At 44.4% G+C, this 27,038-nt stretch overlaps 1 protein-coding gene across 2 annotated transcripts in view; it reads left to right on the forward strand.

The window, feature by feature from the left end:
- Positions 1–24,749, forward strand: part of SSH3 (slingshot protein phosphatase 3) — a 105,018-nt gene extending 80,269 nt beyond the window's left edge. The window contains exons 6-14 of one of the 2 annotated variants that reach the window (XM_033920342.1): positions 3,013–3,078; positions 3,358–3,552; positions 3,651–3,744; positions 6,014–6,142; positions 6,843–6,889; positions 9,220–9,366; positions 12,524–12,724; positions 13,316–13,934; positions 21,346–24,749. In XM_033920342.1, the coding sequence (XP_033776233.1) occupies positions 3,013–3,078; positions 3,358–3,552; positions 3,651–3,744; positions 6,014–6,142; positions 6,843–6,889; positions 9,220–9,366; positions 12,524–12,724; positions 13,316–13,934; positions 21,346–22,485 (2,638 nt within the window). In that variant the 3' untranslated portion in view covers positions 22,486–24,749. The remainder of the gene's footprint in view (positions 1–3,012; positions 3,079–3,357; positions 3,553–3,650; positions 3,745–6,013; positions 6,143–6,842; positions 6,890–9,219; positions 9,367–12,523; positions 12,725–13,315; positions 13,935–21,345) is intronic. The other variant, XM_033920344.1, reaches the window with a different exon arrangement.
- Positions 24,750–27,038: the final 2,289 nt, after the last annotated feature.

The raw sequence follows: 27,038 nt of genomic DNA on the forward strand, positions 1-27,038 counted from the left end.
CCTCCAGACTGTCACTCAGATTGCAGTTAGTATGGGAATTAAGCCTGGGTCTACAGTGTCTCTCCCCGTTGGTAGTCTGTCACTCGTGTGGGGCTCCTGAGCACAGGCTTAGTCCCCGTGTTCACTGCAGTCTTGACACTCGTGTTGCTGGAGCAAAGATCCGGTGCAAAGGGGAGTCAAAGGTTCACAGGAGGGTGGTTTGGCACAGGTATTGCTAAAATCCATCGTTAGTTTGATCTTTGAGCTGAATTATCACTGCTCTTTGTGGATCATTCTGTTTAGATTAGATTTCCAGATTTCTGTAATGTATTTTTTGTATCTGTACTCCGTGCTTTGTTGAAAAGGCGGATTAATCAAGTGTACTCTATTTATAGCTCACATTTCTGGCACAGATCACCTTAGTTTTAAAATCCTGCTGTTTCTTTCTCCCGCCAGCACTACCACTTCTCTGATATTGTTAATTCTAAACCAGTTTTTTAATCTTCTTTCTGATCTATGATTTCCAGTATTAAATGCAGAATTGTTTTAACCATGCATTCTAGTTTTATTCAGGGTATCTTTATTTTACAATAAGAGTTATTTTGAAGGGACTAAGGTTTGTCTCCATTTGTTGTCATTCCTGGGCATTTCCTTATAACATATAATAGATATCACCTGTGGAGCACAGAGCTAACTTGAAGGGGCTCTTTGTTGGCATATATAACAGTCATAAGTTAAAACTTGAAGAAGAATGAAATCTACCATAAGGCCACTAGACGGTGCTGTTCTGTTTTAGCGATATATGTCAGTTCAATCATTTTGGATCTTACTCCCTATTTGAAAATGAGAAAGCCTTTTTAATAAAGTCCTGTTATTATTTAATGACTTAACAAAGTCTGCTATGTAATTGGTCATTGCTGATTATTTCTAGTTGTTCAGTGGTATTATCTTCATACTGGTGTGGAAGCAGGGACAGACTGCCATGGATACAAGGCCCCCCACTGGGCAGTAAGGGTCATTGACCTCCTCCTCCAACAAAGATTACTGGTCATAGTATTTCTAAAAATCACTTTAGAGAGAAGTTTGATGTTTAAATAAGAGCTGTATCATATAGCACATTTTACTATTTGGCCGAATACGAATAATGAACATAATAAATGAAGCAATGTGAAATTAAAGATCAAGGAGCCAATATTCAGACTGGGGGAAGCAGCCTGGCTAACTCCCACAGTCGGTGCTAGGCCCGGATATTCAAAGCTAGGTCATTTCTGGTGACCAGGATTGATTGAATATCCTGGGGTTTTTTTTTGAGTGGTATAAATTTAACTGGCTGTCAACATTCAGTACTGGTCGGTTAAGTTTATAGCAGCCAAAGATAGGCCTGTTCGCCCGATTTGGCCACTAAACTTTGCCGGTCAGCGCTCAATATTGGCGGTTATTGTGCAATATAGCTGGCTATGTTTTAGTTGCTAACTGGAAATATTCAGCTGATATAGCTGACTGTCTCCTGCTGAGTATTAGCAGTTAGCTGGCCAAACACTATTTACTGGTTAAATAATGCGGAATATCAGATGGCAAGTGTTTATTTCAGTAGGGTATAGCACAGTAAAGCACCAGATTATTCATATTCAAATTTAAATCACTATTGGCCAAATATGAATAATGTATTTGGGGCTGAATGGATATGAATATTTGGTACAGCCCTAGTATAAAAAAGTAATTAAATCATGTTAGCTTTGCATCAGAGTATATATTTGGAATGATCCTCACTAACCATTAGAAGTGAAACATTTCCCAAAGGTATGTGTGTATGCCTTTAAGTTGACCACTAACCCATGGCTGCATTCACAGTGAGGAATCTTCCCTGTGGTGTTTTAAGGCAGAGTACAGGAGTGGCTTACCATTGCCTTCTTCTTCCACTATGTTGCTGCTGCCTGGTCCCCCCCATCCAGGTATTAGCCAGGCCTGACCCTGCTTAGCTTCTGATAGCAAGAGCAGACCTACCCAGGGCAGCCAAGCCATAGGCTCCCAAAGGAGTAGCCTAATGGTTATACAGTGGCCTGAGTACCAGAGGACCCGAGTTTGATTCCCACTTTAGCTCCTTGTGATTCTGGGCAAGTCACTTAACTCTCCATTGTCCCAATTACAAAATAAATACCTGTATATAAAATGTAAACTGCTTTGATGGTAACCACAGAAAGGCAGTATATCAAGTCCCATCTCCTTTCACTTTAAATGTTGCTGAGGCTCAACCTTTTATACCGTGTAATCTCGTTATAAAGGACTTCAAGGGACCAGGCAAAACAGTCTGTTATATCCAGAGTTGTATTTTTTTTAAAAACTTTATTTAGGGCAACTTGAAACAACGTGCAATCAATGAACAACAGTCACTGCACAAACATATCAGCAACATCAATAACAAAACTCAGCAAACATTGGTATGGAATGAAATGATTGCAAATCCAGAACACTAAAATATGTTCTAAAGCATTATATCGTACTGTACTGGAAAGAAAAATAATCTGCATGTCCATTATAGCCGAACAAAACTACAGTTAAAAGCAGCTCTGGGGACCAAATTATTTGTCAGTTATATGTGAAATTCCGTTATATGCGAGTCCGCTATATGCAGTGTTTTTCTGCATGTTCATAAAACGCACGACCAGGACCAGCGGACCTCGTCCGCTATAGTTGATATTCCGTTATAAGCGAGTCCATTATAACGAAATCATATACATTGTGGTTAATTCTTACAATTTGCTGGTTTTGAACTGCTATCCAAATATTGTATATGTTCTGTTTTATATCTGTTTATATTTAAAATTTGTTTATTGAAAATTCAAAGTCCTGTTTGTCTCCTGTTACATTTTGTTGTTACATATGTTAGAATATGTCCAAGGGAGCTTATTCTCCCCCATCAACTTAGATAAGTTGAAAATTTCAATCTCAAGCTTATAATGAAAACTCCTTACCTTTGAGAAGTAACTTGATTTAGAAATCCTGTTCCTAATTTCTTCTCCTTTGTTATTTTAGTGGGTTCAGTGTGACTTCAGCTGGCGAAACTCGGATTTTCAAACCTATCTCTGTGCAGACCATGTGGTGAGTTGTGAACTCTGCAGTTTCCAAAACCTTCCTGTTCACTTCCTTCTGGCCTCTAATTGGCTGATGGATTGGATGATTTAGTTGCTGTTTCTCTAGGCCAGGACAGGCCTCTTCCCACCATACTCCTTCCATTCACATCACCTGGAGTCTGCTGAGCCACTAAACTGGGAGGATAAAGTGGCAGATGGAAGAAAATCAAGGGGAATAAATGGAGGGGAGAGAGAGAATGAAAGGAGGGTGTGTCTGGTCTGTATCTCTTTTCTCTCTTTCCCACAGGTCCATGATGCAGGTGTTACACAAGGCCTGTGAATCTGCCTTCCTCAACAACCACTTCCCAGGTGGCAGTGCTCTGGCCTGGGCCCAGTTCTACGAGAATGCCATCGCCTCTGATCAGAGCTGCATCAATGAGTGGCAGGCTATGTCTGACCTGGAGTCGGTGCGGCCCGACTCTCCTGCCTTGTTCTCTGACCAGTCAGTATACTCCTTTGGCCCCTCCTGTCTCTTTAAGTGTGGTTCTGAGAAGGAGGACTCGACCATATTTAATCTGCCATTATTGTCGTTCTGCACAGGCCAACAGAAGGCGAGCTCACTGAGCGCATGATCAAGGCTAAGCTCCGAGAGATTATGATGACCAAAGACCTGGAAAACATCACCTCCAAAGAGGTGAGTGGATTTGGAATTGAAATTTAACCACTTTCCTTTTCCAAAGGGCAGTGGAGCAGGCATGGACAACCTTTATATACAGAAGGCTGCATGAATGTCGACCCTAAAGGGCCACACAGAAGGCCTCATGAATGTCAACCCTAAAGGGCCACACAGAAGGCCTCATGAATGTCAACCCTAAAGGGCCACACAGAAGGCCTCGTGAATGTCAACCCTAAAGGGTCGCACAGAAGGCCTTGTGAATGTCAACCCTAAAGGGTCGCACAGAAGGCCTCGTGAATGTCAACCCTAAAGGGCCGCACAGAAGGCCTCGTGAATGTCAACCCTAAAGGGCCGCACAGAAGGCCTCGTGAATGTCAACCCTAAAGGGCCGCACAGAAGGCCTCGTGAATGTCAACCCTAAAGGGCCGCACAGAAGGCCTCGTGAATGTCAACCCTAAAGGGCCTCACAGAAGGCCGCATGAATGTCAACCCTAAAGGGCCGCACAGAAGGCCTCATGAATGTCAACCCTAAAGGGTCACACAGAAGGCCTCATGAATGTCAACCCTAAAGGGCCACACACAAAAAATTAACAAATGCCATATTAATCACTGCCAACAAAACTCAGTATTATGACTGAATGGACATAAATTATTACCAGAATGGTCTGTTATCCTATACTTTAGGAGGAACTGTTGGATTGTTTTTTTACATTCAGGTTCTTATATGGCTTTTAGGCGATGGATGAAAACTTATTTGTTTTAAATGCTGTACATTGATTGTATGATGGCTTTTCGTGATTGTAAGTTCCCGGTGTTTACTGGTTGATGTGGTATATAAATAAATGATTTTATTATTATTATTTCCAAACAGTTGTCTGTTGTATCCTTCAATGGTTCCACTGAGAACAAAACTCTGGAAAATGATGGTCTTGCGATCTGCATGAAATTCAGTGGTGGGGGGCCACAGGTTGCACACGCTTGCAGTGGAGAGCAACCTTTCTTTCTCCCTGTTTTACAATTCATTCGTTTTGGTTTTCTTTCGCTTCCGCTTACTTTTTGTTTCTCTCTCTGTTTGCAGCTTCTCTTCCTCTGTCATACATTACATTACAGTGCATTTATAGACTGCAAAACCTTCCAGATCATAGAAACATAGAAACATAGAAAGATGACGGCAGAAAAGGGCTACAGCCCATCAAGTCTGCCCACTCTATTGACCCACCCCATTAAGTCTGAGTGCTAGTGACCTGGTTCCTTAACTCGACCCTCGTAGGGATCCCACGTGGATGTCCCATTTATTCTTAAAGTCGAGCACGCTGGTGGCCTTGATCACCTGCACTGGAAGTTTGTTCCAGTGATCTACCACCCTTTCTGTGAAGAAATACTTCCTGGTGTCACCACTAAATTTCCCTCCTCTGAGTTTGAGCGGGTGCCCCCTTGTGACCGAGGGTCCCTTGGGAAAGAATATATCGTTTTCCACCCCGACACGACCTGTGACGTACTTAAATGTCTCAATCATGTCACCCCTTTCCCTGCGCTCCTCTAGGGTATAGAGCTGCAGTTTGCCCAGTCTTTCTTCGTATGAGAGACCCTTGAGTCCGGCGACCATCCTAGTGGCCATCCGCTGGACCGACTCAGCTCGAAGCACATCTTTCCGGTAATGTGGCCTCCAGAATTGCACACAGTATTCCAGATGAGGTCTCATAATGCCACTCTACAGAACCATGGTGAGACCTCATCTGGAATACTGTGTGCAATTCTGGAGGCCACATTACCGGAAATATGTGCTTCGAGCTGAGTCGGTCCAGCGGATGGCCACTAGGATGGTCGCCGGACTCAAGGGTCTCTCATACGAAGAAAGACTGGGCAAACTGCAGCTCTATACCCTAGAGGAGTGCAGGGAAAGGGTTTACATAAGCAAGAGACTGTGCAAAACAGTGACTTGCAGAATTTGTGACCTAATCATTAATTTCCCAAAAATCTTACAAATGGAGATGTTTTCAATATGCAAATTAGGAGCCTGAGGAAGCAAACAAGATACGTAACTCAGAATCCTGACTGGCTGCCTGGTATGCAATCGTTACGATGTAGAAATTTCTATAGGCAGCCACGCACAGAAGGAAATACAAACATTGAGGTAGTCCTTAGTGGACGTTCTACATTAAGGAGCGTAAATTGTTCCAGCAAATAACTGGGAGTTTGACCATGTAAAGATTTATAACATATTCATACACTTTTTTAAAAAAAAATTTCCCACCACTGTTCATTTTTTCCTCTTTTTTTTCTCTAGATCCGTAATGAGCTGGAGCAACACACAAACTGCAACCTGAAGGACTACAAAGAATTTATTGACAACGAGATGATGCTGATCTTAGCCCAGATGGATCGGCCATCCCGCATCTTTGACTACCTCTATCTGGTACGTGAGCAGGCCACAAGGGATCATGGAAGCTCCAGTGCCCCCTTCAGGTCCACCCCCATGTCAAAAAGATTCCACGAAAAGGATCAAGTTTTGTTACGCTTTGAGAAAGAGCAGGCTAGTTTAACAAATTTCATATGACGGAGTAGGAGAACATAATTACCATATTGGGACAGACTGAAAGTCCATCAATCTCAGAATCCTCTTTCCAACAGTGGCCAATCCAGATCACAAGTACCTGGCAAGATCCCAAAATAGTAAAGCAGATTTTATTCTGCTTATCCTATAAATAAGGAGTTGATTTTTCCAAGTTCATCTTAATAATGGCTTATGGACTTTTCTTTTAGGAAATTGTCCAAATCTTTTTAAACTCTGCTAAGCTAACTACTTTCACCACATTCTCTGGCAGTGAATTCCAGAGTTTAATTACACGTTGAGTGAAGAAATATTTAACTTTGAAAGTGATCCACTTTGGTTATAGTTAAGGGATTTGGGATTTAGCCTATACATTTTTCAGTATCAGTCTGAGTTACATTTAAGTATACTAGGAATTTCCCTGTCCCTTAGTGACTTGCTCATGATCACAAGGTGTGACGTCCCTGGTTCTCAGCCCACTGCTCCAATGATTAGGGTACTCTTCCACTCTGGTTTAATGGTATTGAATGGTTTAATGTACTGCAGTTTCATTTCTTGTGTCTAGGGTTCGGAGTGGAATGCCTCAAATTTGGAGGAACTTCTGCGGAATGGGTAAGCTCATGCCAGCCCCATCCTCAGCAAGGTTTTTTTCACTGCCTTTTACCCTGGAACTAGAAAATTGAGGTAAAACACTATTGTTGTCCCAGCCCCTGAGCCATCCATTTTTTATTAATTCTTTTTGATTCAGATCTGTCATTCCAAAGTCAAATCTCTTATCTGTTATGACTGAGTTTTTTCACCCTTCAGAAACTCCAAACCCTTCTAATCTATTGTCCACGTCAACCCTTCATTTTCTGATATAGACTTTTCTCATTTCCAGGCTAAATTACTGTAACTGTACACTCGCATTACCAAAGCCTACTTTTTCGAGCAAAAAGGACCAATCACTATACCCCTCCTATGTTCCCTTCATTGGTTACCAGTTAATTTTTGGATTGAATTTAAGATTCTTTGTCTTACATTCAAAACATATCACTTGGGTGCCTATTTAGCAAATTTGGTTATCTCTTACACTCCAAAGTCATACCTTTCGTTTTCTCGACTCTTACCACTTGGTTTTGTCATCGTCCAGTAGGGCTAAATACAAATCTACAAGAAGTTCTGCATTCTTCTTTGTGTCTCTGAAGCTATGGAAAGGTCTCCTGGCCTATCAGACCAGAGGAAGGTTCATTCCTTAAGTTCAAGACTCACTTCAAGACTTAATTTTTGAATTGGCCAATAGTATTTTCCCCACCTGAGTAGCAGGTTTGTTTCTGGCTTCCTTTTCCCTTCCTCTGATTACCCCGCCGGTCTTTGGAATAATTGTATGCTGTCCTGTTTTTAATGGCGTTTCTTTCTACAATTAAACTTTCGTGTGTAATCCGCATTGACCTGCCTGATCGAGCCAGTGGTATAGCAAATATGATTAATAAATGATATAACCAAACACACGTCTACTTGTCATCAGAAACAAAACAGGTTCATACGTTTATCACAAACACTAATACAGGGATGCTACAACAAGTGCCTAGAGAAACAGAGCAAGAAAATGAAAAATGAGGAGGAAAAAGCCTCAGATCCCAACTTCCACCCTACAGAGACAGGTGAAAGGTATAGCAGGGTAACATAACGTAACAAAATTTATTTTATACCGCAGCTACCTCGCAGTTCTGTGCGGTTAACAAAAATTAAAATACACGAATACATATTATAAACACAGTTAATTAATTAAAATATTTACCTAAATAAATCAGTCTTCAAAAATTTTCTAAATACCAAAAAAAGAAGTAGAAATAGAAAGATACATACTAATTTCTTTATCCCGTAATGCTGCCTGATACGCTAAGATCTTACTAAAGAAGCGTTTATACACACATCCTTTTACAGAAGGAAAATCAAAGAGCCAAAGATCACATAGATGTTTTCTGTTGGCAAATATTGTCAAATATGTTTTTATTGAGCATCAAGAAAAACAGCAAAAACAGATACCCAAAAGACAGCAAAATCTGCTCCACATTAAATACAAAGAGAACCTACCTTCACCCCCCAAGTCCCCTCCCCCCGCCCAACCCCTTCCCTAAGTCCTCTTACCAGGCCATTCCTATGAGAGGGCCCAAGAGAAAAAAAAAAATATATATATATATATATATATATATACAAATAGCTATAGAAGCAGAAATACAAAGGACAAAACCCCAGATACAAAGAGACAATGCTAACAATTCAATAATCGGCTCCGGGCAGTCGATGTCATTGTATTCCAAAAGGGTTCCCAAGTCCTTTGAAAAGCCCGTCCATGCAGGGAAGAGATGTCCTGTACTCCTCAGCGCTCCCACATCAGAAGTGGGATCATGCGACATCGCCAAAGGGAGTAGTCCGGAGCCTCCATGTCCATCCACTTAATCAAGATACACTTAATAGCAATCAAAACAGCCCACCGTAGAAAAGCAGTCGCTCCAGGTCTACGAGGATGAAAATGAGGAGAAACACCAAACAACACCAGTATAGAACGCTGAACAGTAATGTTCCAGGCACAGTCGACAAAAAGAAAGATAGAGTCCCAAAAGGATTGAACAGAAGGACAAGTCCAAAACATGTGGCCTAAGTTAGCTTCAGGGGCGGTGCAGCGATGACTAGAAGCAGAGGGGCGAAGCCCTGCTAAATGAACTCGCTTAGGAGAAATATACAAGCGGAGAATCAATTTATAATGCTGTTCCCAAAATCTGTTGGCAAATATAAAATGATCCATGAGATAACTGGGTAATAACCCACTGAGAGCCTTGAAACAGATACAGTCAAACTTAAAAATCACTCTTGCCTCTATTGCCAACCAGTGCAGTTTCTGATAGACCCCATAGGCATTAAAAAACCCACCACAAATTGCTTTCTGTTCTATGTTTTAGGGTGGGATATATTCTGAATGTGACACGAGAGATTGACAACTTCTTTCCCGAGTCGTTGAAGTACCTGAATATTCGAGTGTACGACGAGGAGAAAACAGATCTCCTGCAGCACTGGAAAGAAACATATCACTTCATTAGCAATGCCCGGTGAGTTGGCTTAGACACGAGGCCCATTAGGAGAGACAGAACAGTACTCTGGGGAGGCTCCCATAATGCATTGCTCTTAACACATTGCAGATGATGCTGAGCTGGTGATGGAGAGAAGTGACTGGCACTTACATAGAAACATAGAAATAGACGGCAGATAAGGGCCCACAGCCCATCTAGTCTGCCCACCCTAATGTCCCTCCCCTACCTTTGCCCTGTGAATAGATCCCATGTGCCGATCCCATTTGGCCTTAAAATCAGGCACGCTGCTGGCCTCAATCACCTGTAGTGGAAGACCATTCCAGCGATCAACCACTCTTTCAGTGAAAAAGAATTTCCTGGTGTCACCTCGTAGTTTCCCGCCCCTGATTTTCGACGGATGCCCTCTTGTTGTCGTGGGACCCTTGAAAAAGAAGATATCTTCCTCCGCCTCGATGCGGCCCGTAAGATACTTGAACGTCTCGATCATGTCTCCTCTCTCTCTGCGCTCCTCGAGCGAGTATAGCTGTAATTTGTCAAGCCGTTTTTTGTATGGAAGATCCTTGAGTCCCGAGACCATCCGGGTGGCCATTCTTTGCACCGACTCCAGTCTCAGCACATCCTTGCGATAATGCGGCCTCCAGAATTGCACACAGTATTCCAGGTGGGGCCTCACCATGGATCTATACAATGGCATAATGACTTCCGCCTTACGACTGATGAAACCCCTTCGTATGCAGCCCATGATTTGTCTTGCCTTGGACGAAGCCTGCTCCACTTGATTGGCAGACTTCATGTCCTCACTGACGATTACCCCCAAGTCTCGTTCTGCTACCGTTTTTGCTAGGATCTCGCCATTAAGGGTATAAGACTTGCATGGATTTTGGCTGCCCAGGTGCATAACTTTGCATTTTTTGGCATTGAAGTTGAGTTGCCATGTCCTAGACCATCGCTCCAGTAGGAGTAGGTCGTGCATCATGTTGTCGGGCATTGAATCTTTGTCTGTTGTGCATTTGCCCACTACATTACTCAGTTTGGCGTCATCGGCGAATAATGTTATTTTACCTCGAAGCCCTTCTGCCAAGTCTCTTATAAAGATGTTGAATAGGATTGGGCCCAAGACTGAGCCCTGTGGTATTCCACTAATCACCTCCGTCATTTCGGAGGGGGTGCCGTTCACCACCACCCTTTGGAGCCTACCTCCAAGCCAGCTCCCAACCCATTTCGTCAATGTGTCACCTAATCCTATAGAACTCATCTTGCTCAGCAACCTGCGGTGTGGTACGCTATCGAATGCTTTGCTAAAGTCCAGGTACACGATGTCCAGGGACTCCCCAATATCCAGCTTCCCCGTCACCCAGTCAAAGAAGCTGATCAGGTTAGATTGGCATGATCTCCCCTTAGTAAATCCATGTTGTCGGGGATCCCGTAGATTCTCCTCATCCAGGATCTTATCCAATTGGTGTTTGATTAGAGTTTCCATTAGTTTACTCACTATCGATGTTAGACTCACTGGTCTGTAGTTTGCTGTCTCCATCTTAGAGCCTTTCTTGTGGAGTGGAATGATGTTAGCCGTCCTCCAGTCCAACGGGACGCTGCCTGTACTAAGGGAGAGGTTGAAGAGCGCGGACAGTGGCTCCGCCAAGACATCACTCAGCTCCCTAAGCACCCTGGGGTGCAGGTTGTCCGGCCCCATTGCTTTGTTAACCTTGAGCTTTGACAGCTCACCGTAGACACTGCTGGGCGTAAACTCAAAGTTACTAAATGGGTCAACTGGGCCAACCTTTGTCTGTAGCTGAGGGCCGAGCCCCGGCGCTTCTCGAGTGAAGACTGAGCAGAAGTATTCATAGCTCTTCCTGGCTTGCTGGCCATGTTTTGGTATTAGGCCTGCGTTAGGGATACATACCCACAGAAAACACACAAATATAGACAATTAAAATCGCACATATACTAAACTAAACCTTAAGTTTATATACCGCATCATCTCCACGGATGTGGAGCTCGGCACGGTTTACAAGAACGTAAAATATACAAATGCTCTGTGAAAAATTATAGGAAAAATAAAAGGAAAGGTACATTTTTCCTGTAAACCGCCTTGAACTGAAAGGCTATCGCGGTATATAAATAAAGATTTATGTTACGTTATAGACCAATATTTATCAAAGTGTGGGAATTCTAGTGGTTGTTGTTAGTCTCTTGTGATCTTGTCAGTATTATTACTGCGGGGGGAAAAAGGCTTCAAGGGCTCACGGATGCCTGATGTTAGAATGTTAATGTCCGGTTACCCTGAAGTGAGCTATCATTAGCATTCAAACAATCCGCTGCACATATGTGGCTTTATCTATCTTATTTGCTTTTATTTTTTTTTTGCCATACAGCAATTTTCTCTAATTATTGACAGTAAACTATTACAGTCAAACCTTGGTTTGGGAGCATAATTCGTTCCAGAAGCAATGCTTGTAATCCAAAACGCTCGTAAATCAAAGCGAATTTCCCCTTAAGAAATAATGGAAACTCAGACGATTCGTTCCACAACCCAAAAACTTTAATACAAAATACTATACGTACTTGTATTGCAAGACTTTGCTCGTTTAGAACAGTCACTACACTCCCGCAGCGTCAGAGAGAGAAGAACCATTGGCTCAGTTGTGATGTGTGTATACTGTATGTGCTTGTATTGCAAGACTTTGCTTGTATATCAAAATTTAATCAAATGTTTTGCTTGTCTTATAAAACACTTGCAAACCAAGTTACTTGCAATCCAAGGTTTTACTGTACTTAGCTTTAGCTTGGAGTTGATGGGTGGCCACTGGGAACTATATTTCTCTACGGAGCGTCCCCGTTTCACTGCATTAGAAGCTTCGTCAGGAGTAAATGTGCCCAAAAGATCCCCTTAAACGCAAGAGAACACACAGTCACTAATCACTTATGTTATAGAACACGTGTTCATGGACTTCAGACTTTACTTTCTGATATACCATAGATGCCCTCTGAAGTTGCTGAATGAGCTGCACACAAAAATCTCTTAAACCTGAATCATTAGCCAACACCCCTCTCAACTAGCCCAAAACTCTGAAGAGGTAATTATTGATTGGGTTTACTAACAAAAGTATCTTCCTCTCTGGCTGACACACTTGCATGGTTCAGGTTGTCTGACTGGTGCTACCTCTCATCCTAGGAAGTTGCACTCGAAGGTCCTGGTGCACTGTAAGATGGGGGTGAGTCGCTCGGCCTCCACCGTCATTGCATATGCCATGAAACAGTATGGCTGGACTCTGGAGGAGGCTCTGCGCTATGTGAAGGAAAAACGTCCCATTGTCCACCCCAATCCTGGCTTCATGAAGCAGCTCCTCATCTACCAGGGAATTCTGGATGCTAGGTAAGAGGGAGATGGAGTAGGTGAAAGGATGCAGTAGGTAATCGATAATTGGGGGCATGCCGTTTGAGTGCCATCGTACATGTGCCGATACTCATTGGTGCTGGAATTTTTGGCATTTAAATGGCATTCTTTGCAGTTGTCAGAGCAGAAGGGAGATCATAGGTACCCCAGGCAGTGCCTGCGAGAGACGACAGAGCAAGATACTATATGGGGCAGAAGAAGGGAATGGAAAATGTGTTTACATTGATGTGGTTTACAGGCTTCCTTCACAGACAAAAGAGGTGTACAGAATAAAATATAGCTGAGAAAGGGGAAGTGCTGCTAATAGATGATTTTAATTTGCTGGATGTTGAGTGGAGTGTCCCTTTTGTGGGTCTTCTAGAAGTAAGGAGATCCTGGATTCTCTACAGAGAGAACTCTTCCAGCACTTGGTAGTGGAACCTGTACAGGATTGGGCCCTACTGGACCTGATGTTGTTAGTGACGTGCAAGGAAGTGAGAGATGTCGCCACCGTTCCCCCCCCCCCCTCCCCACACACATTACCTTGTTCAAGCATTAATCACTTCTCCATCTTCTATGGTTTTTCTGTAGCAAACAACGTCATAGCCACCTCTGGGAGCGAAAAATTGATTACAACCAGTTGGAGAGCCCCGGGGATGTGACCGACAGGGTAATTAAACAATTGGAAGATGACCTTCAGACTGAAGGAACCATTTGGTATGACCAGCCCAGCCCTGAAGAGGAAGAAGATGAAGAGGAGGAAGATGAGGAGGAGGAAGATGAGTCCCTTGAGTCTCCCCCTTATTGTTTCCAGCCATTGAAGGATGTCCTGGAAGAATTGGACTCCTTTACAGAATCATCTGAGAATGTCCCTGATGTGTCCCTTATCTTCTCCCAGGGGCCACCCAACAGCCCTTCTCCAGTAGATGTCCGTATCCAAGGGCCAGATGAAATGGGAAGCAACTCTGATGATTCTCTGGCAGAGGAAGTCAGTGGTCATCTCTCAAGTCCAAAACTCAGGGAGTCGCAGGTGCCGTCTAAATTATCCTTGTCTGTACCGACACCTGTCACACCACGCCGGCACAGGATTAACCTCTGGTCAGTGATGAGGTCCATTAGTGAGATGGAGAGCCAAGAGGACACACCACCCTCCCCAGCCGCAGCTGCAAAGGATCCCGGCAATGCTGGTCGTGCTGGTGAAGAAGCAGAGGTGAGAGAGTGGGAAACGCCCAAGCTCGGTCATTTCCTCTTGGGGCAGCTCTGCCAGATTTAGCCTATAGTTACCCCTGTGAGAGGGTGTCCGTTCATATCCGGGTGAGTCCAGGATTAACTGAGCTTAAATCTAATCTAATCTAAACCTTAAGTTTATATACCGCATCATCTCCATGAGAATGGAGCTCGACACACTGTCGTCATTAGTGTCAGAGCCAGTGAATATCTGTACCCACAGCGGGATATTTAGAATTATGCTCTCCTCCCTTCCCCAGTTTAGACTTACCAGTTCACTTGAGCAACGCACTCTCTCTCCTTTGGCAGTGGAGGTGTAGCTGTTCCACTGGTGGCATCAGCTTGAATATAGTACCCTCCTCTCTGTCTCCTCCTGCTCAGTATGTCCCTTTTCTCCCTTACCACTCTTTCTCCCGCTTTTCTGTTGTTCTTCCCCACAACACCCCTTGCCTTGTAACTTCCATGTTCTCTCCCCACCACGCTTCTTTGCATTTTCTCCGTCAAGTAACTGCTTATCCTGTATCCCTTCACCTGAACTTTGGATAATTAAATTCAGTCATAAGAGCATAAGAATAGCCTTACTGGGTCAAACCAATGGTCCATCAAGTCCAGTAGCCCTTTCTCACGGTGGCCAATCCAGGTCCCTAGTACCTGGCCAAAACCCAAGGAGTAGCAACATTCCATTATCTCAGAGTAAGCAAGATTCCGGAACCCCAAAGAGTAGCAACATTCCATGCAGAATCCCCAAAGAGTAGCAAAATTCTAGAACCCCAAAGAGTAACAACATTCCATGCTACCGATCCAGGGCAAGCAGTGGCTTCCCCCATGTCTGTCTCAATAACAGACTCTAGAACCACACAACTGAACATTATACTTCTAAATACTGATTTTTGTGTGGAAAATTCTAGGCAGCTCTGGTCAAATCGTACGTTTCGGTGAATCCCACAATGAACAGAAGTTGACGATCACGATGCGGTACAAAGTTAAACTCAACAAGGTCAAATTTCGGATGGCATTTAGACATTCTAAAGATCATCTTCACATTACATTACATTACATTACATTTCCTCCCTTCTAACGGAGTTACCAGGGGTTGCAAAGAATAGCAAGACAGATAATGGTGATCCCTGTGGCATTGCACTCTTGACTGGACTCCAGTTGGGCTCATTCCTTTCCTGTACCGCCTTTCCTCTTAATAATAAAACCGTTTCCAAACTGTTTCCGCTATACCTAAAAAGGGTAACGAAGCTAGTAGAATGCAGTGATTCAAGGTGACAAAAAGGCGAAGCTACTTCCAGCAGTACAAGAAGCGCTTCCGTTTGTCTATTTATTTATTTAGATTTCTATCCCGTCCTCCCGTGAGCTCAGAACGGGCTACAAAAGGACATTCATAGTAGATTACAGTAGACATTTACAGTAAATTATATTAGACATTGCATTGGGCAATCATGGTAGCTTAAGGACATGACAGGTTGCAGAGAGATGTTTATAGCAATCACAGAAAGAGTTTCTTGTTAATCAAGGACATGACTGATTGTATTGCCCTGCCAAATCTGTCACTGCCACCAGAACTGTCTCTGAGCTGCATTGATGGAACTGGCCAGGCCTGAAAAATAGAAGCCACCGATTTTTAACTCCTTATGGACTACTTGCAAGCTATCAAAACGGGAGGAACTGGATTAGGAAGCAGCATATAATTTCTGCTCTACGGTTCATCCCTGCTCTCCTATACCTGGATGACCAAAGAGAGGGACTGATTTAGGGAGAACATTGGCTTTCTTTTCGTCTTTTCTCTGTTCTATCTCGGGCCCATTCTTTGCCTCCTGTTCCCTGCAGGCTGAAGTAGAGAACTGTTCTTTGCTGCTGGTAGGAATGATGCCTGGTGTTAGAACAGTGGTCTCAAATTCGCAGCCTGGGGGCCACATGCAACCCGCCAGGTACTATTTTGAGGCCCTCAGTAAGTTTATCATAATCACAAAAGTAAAATAAAACAGTTTCTTGATCGTATGTCTCTTTAGCTATAAAAGACAATATTATTATTAAGACTTGGCCAAAAGGAAAGATTTATAAACTATAAAGAGTTTTACTTCATGCAAAATTGTCATTTCTTTAATAAGACATTAACTATTTTTTTCTGAGGCCCTCCAAGTACCTACAGATCCAAAATGTGGCCCTGCAAAGGGTTTGAGTTGGAGACCACTGTGTTAGAGCCTTGCATTAAAAGCTCAGTGCATGAATTTTGCTCCACAAAGCTGTAAGTAGGTGCATGCAAAATAGGTTGCATGCAAAAAAAAAAAAACAAAAACAAAAGTGCACTAACATGGCAAAGCACACCGGATGCATGTACACACAGGTCTGCACTAGTGCAAACTCTCTTGCATACAAAATAATTGTATCGGTATTCTTCATATTTCATGCACATACATCAGAGCATATAATGGAAACATCAAATACCAATATTTGCACACACAACAGCCTAAACATGCACATGCAGTCCCTTGCATGCCAATATCCATTTGTCAACATTTCAGCATGTTACTCTTTGTTCAGCACACTTCCCTTCACCTCTTTTTTTTATCCCTCTTAATGGAAGCCAAAAGAAAAGTTGCAGGTCCTTATGAACATAAGAACATAAGCAATGCCTCTGCTGGGTCAGACCTGAGGTCCATCATGCCCAGCAGTCCGCTCACGCGGCGGCCCAACAGGTCCAGGACCTGTGCAGTAATCCTCTATTTATACCCCTCTATCCCCTTTTCCAGCAGGAAATTGTCCAATCCTTTCTTAAACCCCTGTACTGTACTCTGCCCTATTACTCCCTCTGGAAGCGCATTCCAGGTGTCCACCACTCGTTGGGTAAAGAAGAACTTCCTAGCATTCGTTTTAAATCTGTCCCCTTTCAACTTTTCCAAGTGTCCTCTTGTTCTTTTATTTTTCGAAAGTTTGAAGAATCTGTCCTTCTCTACTCTCTCTATGCCCTTCATGATCTTATAAGTCTCTATCATATCCCCTCTAAGTCTCCTCTTCTCCAGGGAAAAGAGACCCAGTTTCTCCAATCTCTCTCTCTCTCTCTCTTTCTCTCTCTCTCTTTCTATCTCTCTCTCTCTCTCTCTTTCTCTCTCTCTCTCTATTTCTCTCTGTCTCCCTTTCTCTCCCTCTCTACTCTCTTTACGCCCTTCATGATCTTGTAAGTCTCTATCATATCCCCTCTAAGTCTCCTCTTCTCCAGGGAAAAGAGACCCAGTTTCTCCAATCTCTCAGCGTATGAGAGGTTTTCCATCCATTTCATCAAGCGTGTCGCTCTCCTCTGAACCCTCTCGAGTAACGCCATATCCTTCCTAAGGTACGGAGACCAATATTGGACGCAGTATTCCAGATGCGGGCGCACCATCGCCCGATACAATGGCAGGATAACTTCTTTTGTCCTTGTTGTAATACCCTTCTTGATTATGCCTAGCATTCTATTTGCTTTCTTAGCGGCTGTTGCGCACTGTGCCGTCGGCTTCATTGTCATGTCCACCATTACCCCCAAGTCCCTTTCTTGGTTGCTCTCATTCAATAATATCCCTCCCATCGTATAGTTGTACCTCGGGTTTCTGTTTCCAACATGCAATACTTTACATTTCTCAACGTTGAACTTCATCTGCCATCTCGCCGCCCATTCCCCCAATTTGTTCAAGTCCCTTTGCAATTCTTCGCATTCCTCTTTAGTCCCAGCTCCACTAAATAGTTTTGTATCGTCCGCAGTAAAGAGAAAAACCAGGCATGAAATTATTTTTAACGCTACCGCAGAGCGAGCTAAACATTTACTCCTCAGACCTTGTGTTAAAGCCCCGGCACTGTGATCTGCCTTCTTTGCATCTGTGCAGAATAGCTAACAGCTTCATCATCATGGATTTAGATGTGCTTTGTGCTAATGGCTACCAGCGACTGTGCACAGCTAGCCCGCTGCAAAGCTCATTTCTTCACAGGGTGTACACAAAAGTCTGTGCAACAGCTGAGCTAGCCTGTGCGCAAAGTCTTATGCACTTTTATTGCATTGTTCCCTAAGATTGGTGGTTGTGGTGATGGTGCCATAGGAGCAAAGACTAGGGGACACTCGATGAAGTTACAGGGGAATACTTTTAAAACCAATAGGAGGACTTTTTTTTTTCCACTCAGAGAATAGTTAAGCTCTGGAACAAGCATTGCCAGAGGTTGTGGTAAGAGCGGATAGCGTAGCTGGTTTTAGTAAAGGTTTGGACAAGTTCATGGAGGAAAAGTCCATAGTCTGTTATTGAGAAAGACATGGGGAAGCCACTGCTTGTCCTGGATCAGTAGCATGGCATGTTGCTACTCTTTGGGATTCTAGAATCTTTATGCTACTCTCTGGGATTCTGGAATGTTGCCACTCCTTGGGTTTTGGCCAAGTACTAGTGACCTGGATTGGCCACCGTGAGAACGGGCTACTGGGCTTGATGGACCATTGGTCTGACCCAGTAATACTATTCTTACGTTCTCACGTGAGCCAAGTATAGGACAGTTAAGCCATTGTAATATCACTGATGAGGTTGGTTCTGAGGCATTATGACATCACAATCTCAGCTCTGGAATGTTGCTCTCATTGGGGTTCCGGAACCTTGCTATTCTTTGAGATGCTGGAATGTTGTGACTCCTTGGGTTTTGGCCACCGTGAGAACGGGCTTGATGGACCATTTGTCTGACCCAGTATGGCTATTCTTATGTTTTTACATGAGCCAAGTATAGGACAATTAAGCCATTGTAACATCACTGATGAGGTTGGCACTGAGGCAGTTTGGAATGAGGCATTATGACATCACAATCTCAGCTCTAGAATGTTGCTCTCATTGGGATTCCGGAATCTTGCTATTCTTTGAGATGCTGGAATGTTGCTATTCTTTGGGTTTTTTGCCAAGTATTGATGATCTGGATTGGCCACCGTGCGAACGGGCTACTGAGCTTGATGGACCATTGGTCTGACCCAGTAAGGCTATTCTTAGGTTCTTATGCGTTTATGGGTGCCCTGTTCTGTATAGGTAAAAGAAGTCTGCTGATGATGCCTCCTTGGGTGTGACACCTTTTGCAGCTGTCCCCTGTATTCCTGCCAGTCCTGGCCCTAGTCCCAGTTTGACTGAAATAAGGTCTGTGTCTCTGCTGTACTTGCACTGTGATTAGGGTTACCAGATTTTATTTTAGTAAAATCCGGACCCCCCCTAGACCCACCCCCCAGGCCCGCCCAGTTCCACCCAACTCTGCCCCAGTCCCACCCCCCAATCCCACATTAGCCCTGCCCCAGCCCCGCTGCCTGCTCTCGGGCAGGAGGGCATCTGCGCATGTGTGGATGCCCTCCTGCCCTACGCGATTTCGAGGAAGCTTTTCAAAAAGTGGACAAAGGGCCGGGTTTTGAAAAGCCGTTGGGACCTCCAGACATGTCTTCGAAAAGGAGGACGTGTCCGGGGCAGTGGGCACATGCGTTGCTTTGCACCCAAACATGAGATTCTTCCTTGTCACGGTAGAAGCAAAAAGGAAACAGAGAAGGCGACCAATGGTGCTCAATATCTTTGTTACATTCAAGACTCGGCCTGTTCATGTTTCGGCCGTGAGGCCTGCCTCAGGAGTCCGAATCTCAATGCAGTACAACGCGCCTCAACTTTTCTCTGATAATTAAAGTGCTTGAGCCAAATATCGAAATATAGAAACATAGAAATAGACGGCAGATAAGGGCCCACGGCCCATCTAGTCTGCCCACCCTAATGTCCCTTCCCTTACCTTTGCCCTGTGAATAAATCCCATGTGCCGATCCCATTTGGCCTTAAAATCAGGCACGCTGCTGGCCTCAATCACCTGTAGTGGAAGACTATTCCAGCGATCAACCACTCTTTCAGTGAAAAAGAATTTCCTGGTGTCACCTCGTAGTTTCCCGCCCCTGATTTTCAACGGATGCCCTCTTGTTGTCGTGGGACCCTTGAAAAAGAAGATATCTTCCTCCGCCTCGATGCGGCCCATCAAATTAAGCGAGCGAAATGATCAATATCGCCCATAAAAGCGTGCCCACTGTGTTGGGTAGGGTTGCCAGGCGTCCAGATTTCCCCGGATGGCTTTTCAAAACCCGGCAACGAGCAACGTCGGGACAGCATGTGCGGATACAACGCCGTGATGTCACGCGCACGGGTGTGACATCACAACCGGCACATCCACGAATGCCGTCCGATGTCGCGTGTTGCTCGTGCAGGTCGAGGGGGCCAGGCAGCCAGAACGGTCGTAGCCAGCCAGAACGGGGCAGGCCATGGGTCTGGATTTTCCATTTGGAAAATCTGGTAACCCTAGTGTCGGGCAGTATGTTGATATCGTCAATATGCTAAAACTAAAGATGTAAAGCTTTAGTATATTGACGACATCAATATACGGCCCAACACAGCGGACATGCTTTACATGCTTTTCATAATATGGCCTACTCCTCTCAGCACCTGAAAAATTAGTATCTGAGTGTATGATGTACAATAGAGAATGACACGGTGACAAAATTCATCACCGTTCCCGTCCCCGCGGATAACCGCGGGAAACCATCTTCATGTCATTCTTTAAGGAGAGAGGGAAGAATCAGAGTATGAATGGCCACAACCACTGACCCGCAAGCTTTGCTTTGAAGAATGCTGAGATTGAGCAGCAACATTCCAGAGCAGATATTGTGATGTCATAATGCCTCATTCCACCAGTGCCTAAGAGCCAATCATATCAGTGATGTCACTGGCTCACATAAGCACAGCCACTGACCCTCAAGCTTTGCTTTGGAAAATGATGGTATAGAAGGACTGAGACTGAAATAGACACTAAAAAAATGACATGGAATTATTTCCCGCGGTTATCCGCGGGGACGGGAACGGTGATGAATTTTGTCACTGTGTCATTCTCTAATGTACAACACAATGCTACCTTTTCAGCTTTATGAAGCCGTTTTCAAAGGAATTTCCATGGCTAAAGCAGCAAAAAAAAAAAAAATAATAATAATTTCCAAATTGCCCTAAAACCTTCCTAAGGAAAAAGTGATAGCTCTGGGATGGGGCCAGGGCCATCAAGTGGGGATTTCACTTTCAGATCCCCACAGCTATTTTTCACAAATTTTAACCTGCATACTTGTGGATTAAACAACAAAAAAAAAAAAATAGCCCTGCAGCCTGTAGGATTTTCTGTGCAACCTTTCACTTTTGAAAATTGACCTGCAAGCCCTGCTGCCCCTTTGAAAATGATACTCTCGATGATGTGTAAGCTCTGCTTTAAACTATGAAATATTTTTTGAATAGAGAAAATGGTAAATGTATAGCCTAAAAGCCAAGGGAAACATGGGCTGCCTGCACAGAATGAATATTGAGAGATTTGTTTTTGACTTTCTTTCTCAGGTGTTTGGATCCTTGCCAAGGAGAGCTCCTGAGATAATGAGCTGTTCACATTCTGAGGGACATCCAGGGATGTTGGGCAGCTGTGGCAGGAGAGAGCAGATACCAGGGCTGGGTGCATCCAAACGCAGTACCAAGAAGCGTCTGCCTCGCCAGCCCCGAGCTGTAGCAGAGAACGGCATGCAGAGCCACGAGCAGCCTGGGCTGGAAGTGGAGCCAAAGTTGACTAAGCAGAAGTCGTACCAACCAGAAACGGGGAAAGTACGCAAAGTGTTGGAGACCCTTCAGAAGCCACCAGAGGGGAGTGAGGACAAGGAGCTCCGCCAAGGCGACAGTACGGAAGAGGAAGTGGAGCTTGTTTCACGGCCTCGACTGCTCCACCTTCAGTCGGTGGCTGAGCTAAAGGCAGCTGCACTTGTGTCCCGCCAAGCCAAAGCTTTTGAGAGAATGTTATCGCCCCCTGCAGAGGGTGACAAGAGGGAGGTGGGGGAGGATGGAAAAAGTGAGGGAGAGCCGGAGAGTGGGAAAGAGCTTTATGGAATGAGAGAGGGAAGGTTAGGGAAAGGAAAGAACTGGAGCAGTGAGGGAGAACTAGAGAGTGAATCGAGGCAAAAGGTGAAAGCAGAGGGAGAGCCAAGAAGTGAAAGAGAACAGAATGGACGCAATGAGAGCGAGCCTCGGGAAGAAAGAGACACTGGGCAAAATGAAAGAGAAACTGTACCCAGCAAGATGGGTGAGGAAGAACCAGAGGGAGGAGGGGAGATGGAACAGAATAGGAGTGGAAAAGGAGAACCATTCAGAGGAAAGGAGTTACGGTGGAACAAGGACAGCAGGGAATGGGCACCATTGCAGCTCACAGGCCTTGCAGAAGAGCAGGAAAGGGTTACCAGCCTGATGCAGGCTGCGCCAGCCTCCTCCGTTGCATTAGTGCTAAGACCTGAATCCATCATGGGAGTAACAGGTAGCAGAGAAGCCGACTTGGCTCTTGACAAGTCTTCCCCATCACGGCTGGAGAGAACAGTGTCAGGAGGCCGGAGGATGGTGCGTCAGGATCATGTTGATGCTGTAGAACCCTTTGACGTGCTGGCACAAGATCACGGACCTTCAGCTAGCTGTCCAGCTCAAGATGAGGGTGATCTTTAGCTAAACCCCTGTTACCAATTTAATCATGCACTTTGCCTCGATCACGTATGTCACTTAATCCCGTCACCGTCTCACAGGTAACATGCCGCACTGCCAGCACACTGGAGCAAAAGACGGGTCATCAGTTGGGAGTGCTTGGTGGACTAGGTTGAACAAGAGAGATGCTGCCAACAATTGTTGGCAAGAAACATTGGCTGGCCCAAGAAGGACATGTTTTGACCTACTCGAGAGAGGTGTGGGTGTTTGGCCATGTGCAGGAAAGAAATTAGTCATGTGACTGGTTCATGTAGAAAGATGTATGCTGGAGCAAATTGCTGCCAAGAGCACAGCCTTAATCTTGCCCCCCCCCCCCCCCCCGACACACACACACAATCTTCACAATTTGTTCCTCTTTCTTAAAGTTTTATATAATTCACACATCATCAACCTTTTGGAGCCAACTAAGGCAGTGTCACTCATTATGATCCCTAGAAGAATATGTCCCCCAAGAAGTAACCACCGGGGGGGAGGCATGGATGGTTCTCCCTAATTCCATGAAGGGAGGAAAATCCATGCCAATGGTGAGAGGTTCCCAAGAAAAGAACCAGCTACTGCCTGTCTTCAAACTGGCTAGCTCCTAGCCTGCACCATGAACAGATTCAAGACTTCAGAAGCTCTGTAGCCCAATATTCAACAAAAGCGAACTGGCTGGGAATTGCCACTGACCAGTTAATTCACATCTTGGTGGCTATCCAGTCAGTTTCAGCAGCATTTAACGTTTTTTGCCGCTGAAATTGGATGGTTAGCACCAAAAACACAGCTGCGTTAAAAGCAGGCCTTGAGCCTCGGCCAGATAAGTCTGAATATCGACTTAACTAATTATGCACCAGCTGGCTTTGAGAATCTTGGATATTCAATGGCTGTCGCCGGAGACGGCCAGGAATTGAATATCCAGGTTGAATGCCGGTAGTGGGGCAGTCAAAGCACTGCCTGCCACTGGCTGAATATCAGGCCCTTAGTTCATATAATGCAAGATAACGCAGCCTGACTTGAAGTTTTGAAGCTGCTTGCAATAGAAGAACTCTTGAAAGTGGCTTGTCAGGATGTCAGGTTTCTTATGCCACTCTGTGCAAATGCGTGCTGAGAATTTCCAACTCTTTTCATTTAGTATTTAAAATTGAACCCACTGTTCCACAACAAATTAGCTGTAGATGAGATCAACGGGGCATGCATTAGGGTCTTCCATGCACAAATAAAAAGAAACATATAGCTTGCTTAGAAAACCCACCCAGTGTCTCGGAGTACAATCAAATGCTGAAATAGCCAAGACGAATACCTGTTCCTGGCCATAGTGGCTGTGTTCATAGCCGTGATATCTCTGGAACTTTCTGTGAAGGGACCACATTCATGGTTTTTAAAACATATCTATTGTTTACAGTAAAGAGCGGAGCAGGGATCATTTGCCCTGGCTATTATTCTGAGCAGGAGGGGCAGCCAAAGCACCTGTGAATGCCGATATCACTGTGACACTGAGAAAGGGCAGGACCGGGCAAGAAATCAACAGGTCCTGCTTAAGCCATATTTTATTTTGTCCTAAGCCCACGATAACAAAGTGGACTTTTCAGGTCCTCCCTACTAGCCAAGGGGCTGGAAAGTAAAGCTAATTCCAGCGTTAATTTTGTGCTCTTGCAATGCCAGCCAACCCACCCCCCTCCTTGTATGTGACAGTATTGCTACTGTGCCATGTTGCGGTGCCACTAGCCCAGGAAAAACAAAGCCTGAATCTCAGCCACAGTGTGGTGGGACCAGCCCAACAGAGGCTTCATTAAACAGACATTTCGCTAAAAATCATTTAGCTTCCTTCTTCCACGACTGTACGATCCTGCCGCAGCTGAAAGTATTAATAAGCCAGCTCCATCAAATCTCAGTCCACCTGCAGGTTATAAGTGGGATTTTGGATCACAGCCTGTTTGAATTATTTTAGTCCATCTCAAGTGTTCCTGAGCTCAAGCCATCCAATCACTAACGAGATGGCTGGTTTATTTCCAGATAAGCAGCTGCGGTTTAGATGGGCCAAGCTTGTGCATATTTGCAAGATTAAAATGAATTTTAAAAATGGCAAGTGGTGGAGCATATTTTTAAGGTTCGTGCTTGTTTATTCCTAATGTGAAAGAAAATCTAAAAATGGCCAGCTCCTGGGGAGGGAAAGAGCATGTCCTAACCTGGGACTCCAACCATACATTTTCCTGATCTTTTTGAATAAACATACACCAGCTTTTAGAGATTCTCTCCTGGATAAGCTTCATTCTGTTTTGCTCTTCTCAAAGTCCGACTTCCATATTATTTTAACCTCCAATGGGGCCAAGCAGCTCAACATAATGAACTTGTCTGTGATGTTTTGACACTTCACATGACCTCTGTGATCGAAAGGGCTATGGGGTCTATCGGCCCCCTCCCCTTCTGAGTTAGCAGAAGCTACTAGACTGCCACTGCCACAAGGGTGTATATTAGTCAAAGATTTTTTTATTAATGCAAACTTAACACTGTGTATAAAACCAATCAGCAATTGAAAATGCCCACTGGAACCTTGCACGATAAAGTTCTGTATTTCAGAAGTAGTATGCCAAATAATTAAGATTTCTGCCTATACAGACACTTGGTAATGTTTTAGTCTCTGAGACCATCGTTAAGACTTGAAAGAGATCGTAGGGACCACCATTTTGGTGCAAGGGATATCTGTTAAATAAAGGGCCAATATTCAAAGCAGGGTTTGTGTCCTCCAGACAAAGGATGCATAAAAAAGTTATGTGAATAATATTGGGCTGTTAAATCACTAAGGGCTCCTTTTACAAAGGTGCGTTAGGGCCTTAACGCCAGCATTGAGCTGGCGTTATTCTAGAAGCGTTCCGTGCGGTTTAGCGCGTGATAATTTTGTGCGCGTGCTAAAAACACTAGTGCACCTTAGTAAAAGGAGCCCTAAGTGGTCAGATAATATTTATATAATTAGGGGCTGTGGAGGAGGGGCCAGAATTTAACGGTTTTGTGGCTCTTTTCAGCTGCAAAATGGATAGTGCTGGCACAGTCGCTGCTGAATTGGCACATTCCGTGCCCCTGCCAATGTGATTAGTGCCTTGAATACACGTATTAAGGCAGCAATCCTATAAATCGGTGCCTCAGTTTAGGTTCCCCAATGCCATGCGCTTAGCACCATCACAATGGCCTCTTGGTGTCAAGATTCCGTTATAGAATACTAGCGTAATATTGACATTGGGGTGTTCTCTTTCACCGTGCCCATGGCAGGCGTAGGTTGGTGCGCCTAAGTAATCTGTAATTGATAGTATTCTATGTGAACTCCACGCCCACGTATGTTCTCCCCTTGCAGAGAGGCATTATGGCACGTATAGAATAGCATCTAGGCCCAGATTCTGTAAAAGACGCCTAAAGTTAGGGGCCTAGATTGGCACGCCTAGACGATCTAGGTGCCTAGCTTAATTCTTGAGAAAGCTTAATTGGCGCTGATAATGAGCAATTAGTATCTCATAATTGGCTTACATTGCTGTTGATTGGATGGTAGGTGCCTATCAGAAAGTAGGTATGGTTAGGGGGCGGATCATGGGCGGGTTTGGCATTTAGGCGTTTGTTTTGGACTTGGGCACTGGTAGACATCCTAACCTTAGGTGTTGCCTATTTATGCCAGGGTTTTCTTGGCCTAAATACCAGCACCTAAGTTCACTTTAGGTGCAATTCTATAAATGGCACCTAATTTATGATTATAGCACAAAAACTCGGATATGGTGAATATCACTAATAATCACAAAAAACACTTTCACCAAAAGGAAAAATTGAAGGTATAGTAAACAGAAGACACAAGCAGAGACCAGTCTTAACGGAGGAAAAAGCCTCAGACAGGGGCCCACCCACCTCCACAATGGTGGAATAACGGTGTTCAGGCGATCACTTCACTGGCATAAAACCTCCTACTATAATGGTCATAGCAATGAGTCAAAAAATTGCTTTCAGAATTGAGTGATATGGAAGAAGATAATAGTAACTTAACTTTCTCCTTAAGGATCGGAACACCAACGATGGCCAGCGTTTCACTGTCAAGCTGCCTCAGGGTGTAAACAAGTCCGATCACACTCTCATACAGACGCCACTCGCCATTCTATTCATTTATGTGTGCAATCAGTACCTGCTTTACAGAATTACCTCTTATCTGGATAAGTTTCCAGACTGTCCTGGCTCTGCCCCGGCACTATTCACGTAGGAGGTGAATCCATTTAGGTACCCAAATAACACGGGCAGCGAGCCTGGTTTATAAGGCCACTTATGTGTGTAAGTTTCCTTGTGGTATGCTAGCAAAAGTCATCATTGGCATGCCAAGATATAGGCATGCACGTTTATGCCAGCTCTGTGGCTGACAGAGATGGCTGTGCCTGTGACATTTAAGTGCTCGAATTACAGTATTAAGTTGTGTACATAAATGTCAGCTCTGCTTATGCCTCTCCCATGTTAATACCCCCTGATTCAACACAAAATTGTAGACTCGGGCTGCAGTCCTATAAATGGCACCC

Source organism: Geotrypetes seraphini, chromosome 14 (genome assembly GCF_902459505.1).
Source record: "Geotrypetes seraphini chromosome 14, aGeoSer1.1, whole genome shotgun sequence".
Lineage (NCBI taxonomy): Eukaryota > Metazoa > Chordata > Amphibia > Gymnophiona > Dermophiidae > Geotrypetes > Geotrypetes seraphini.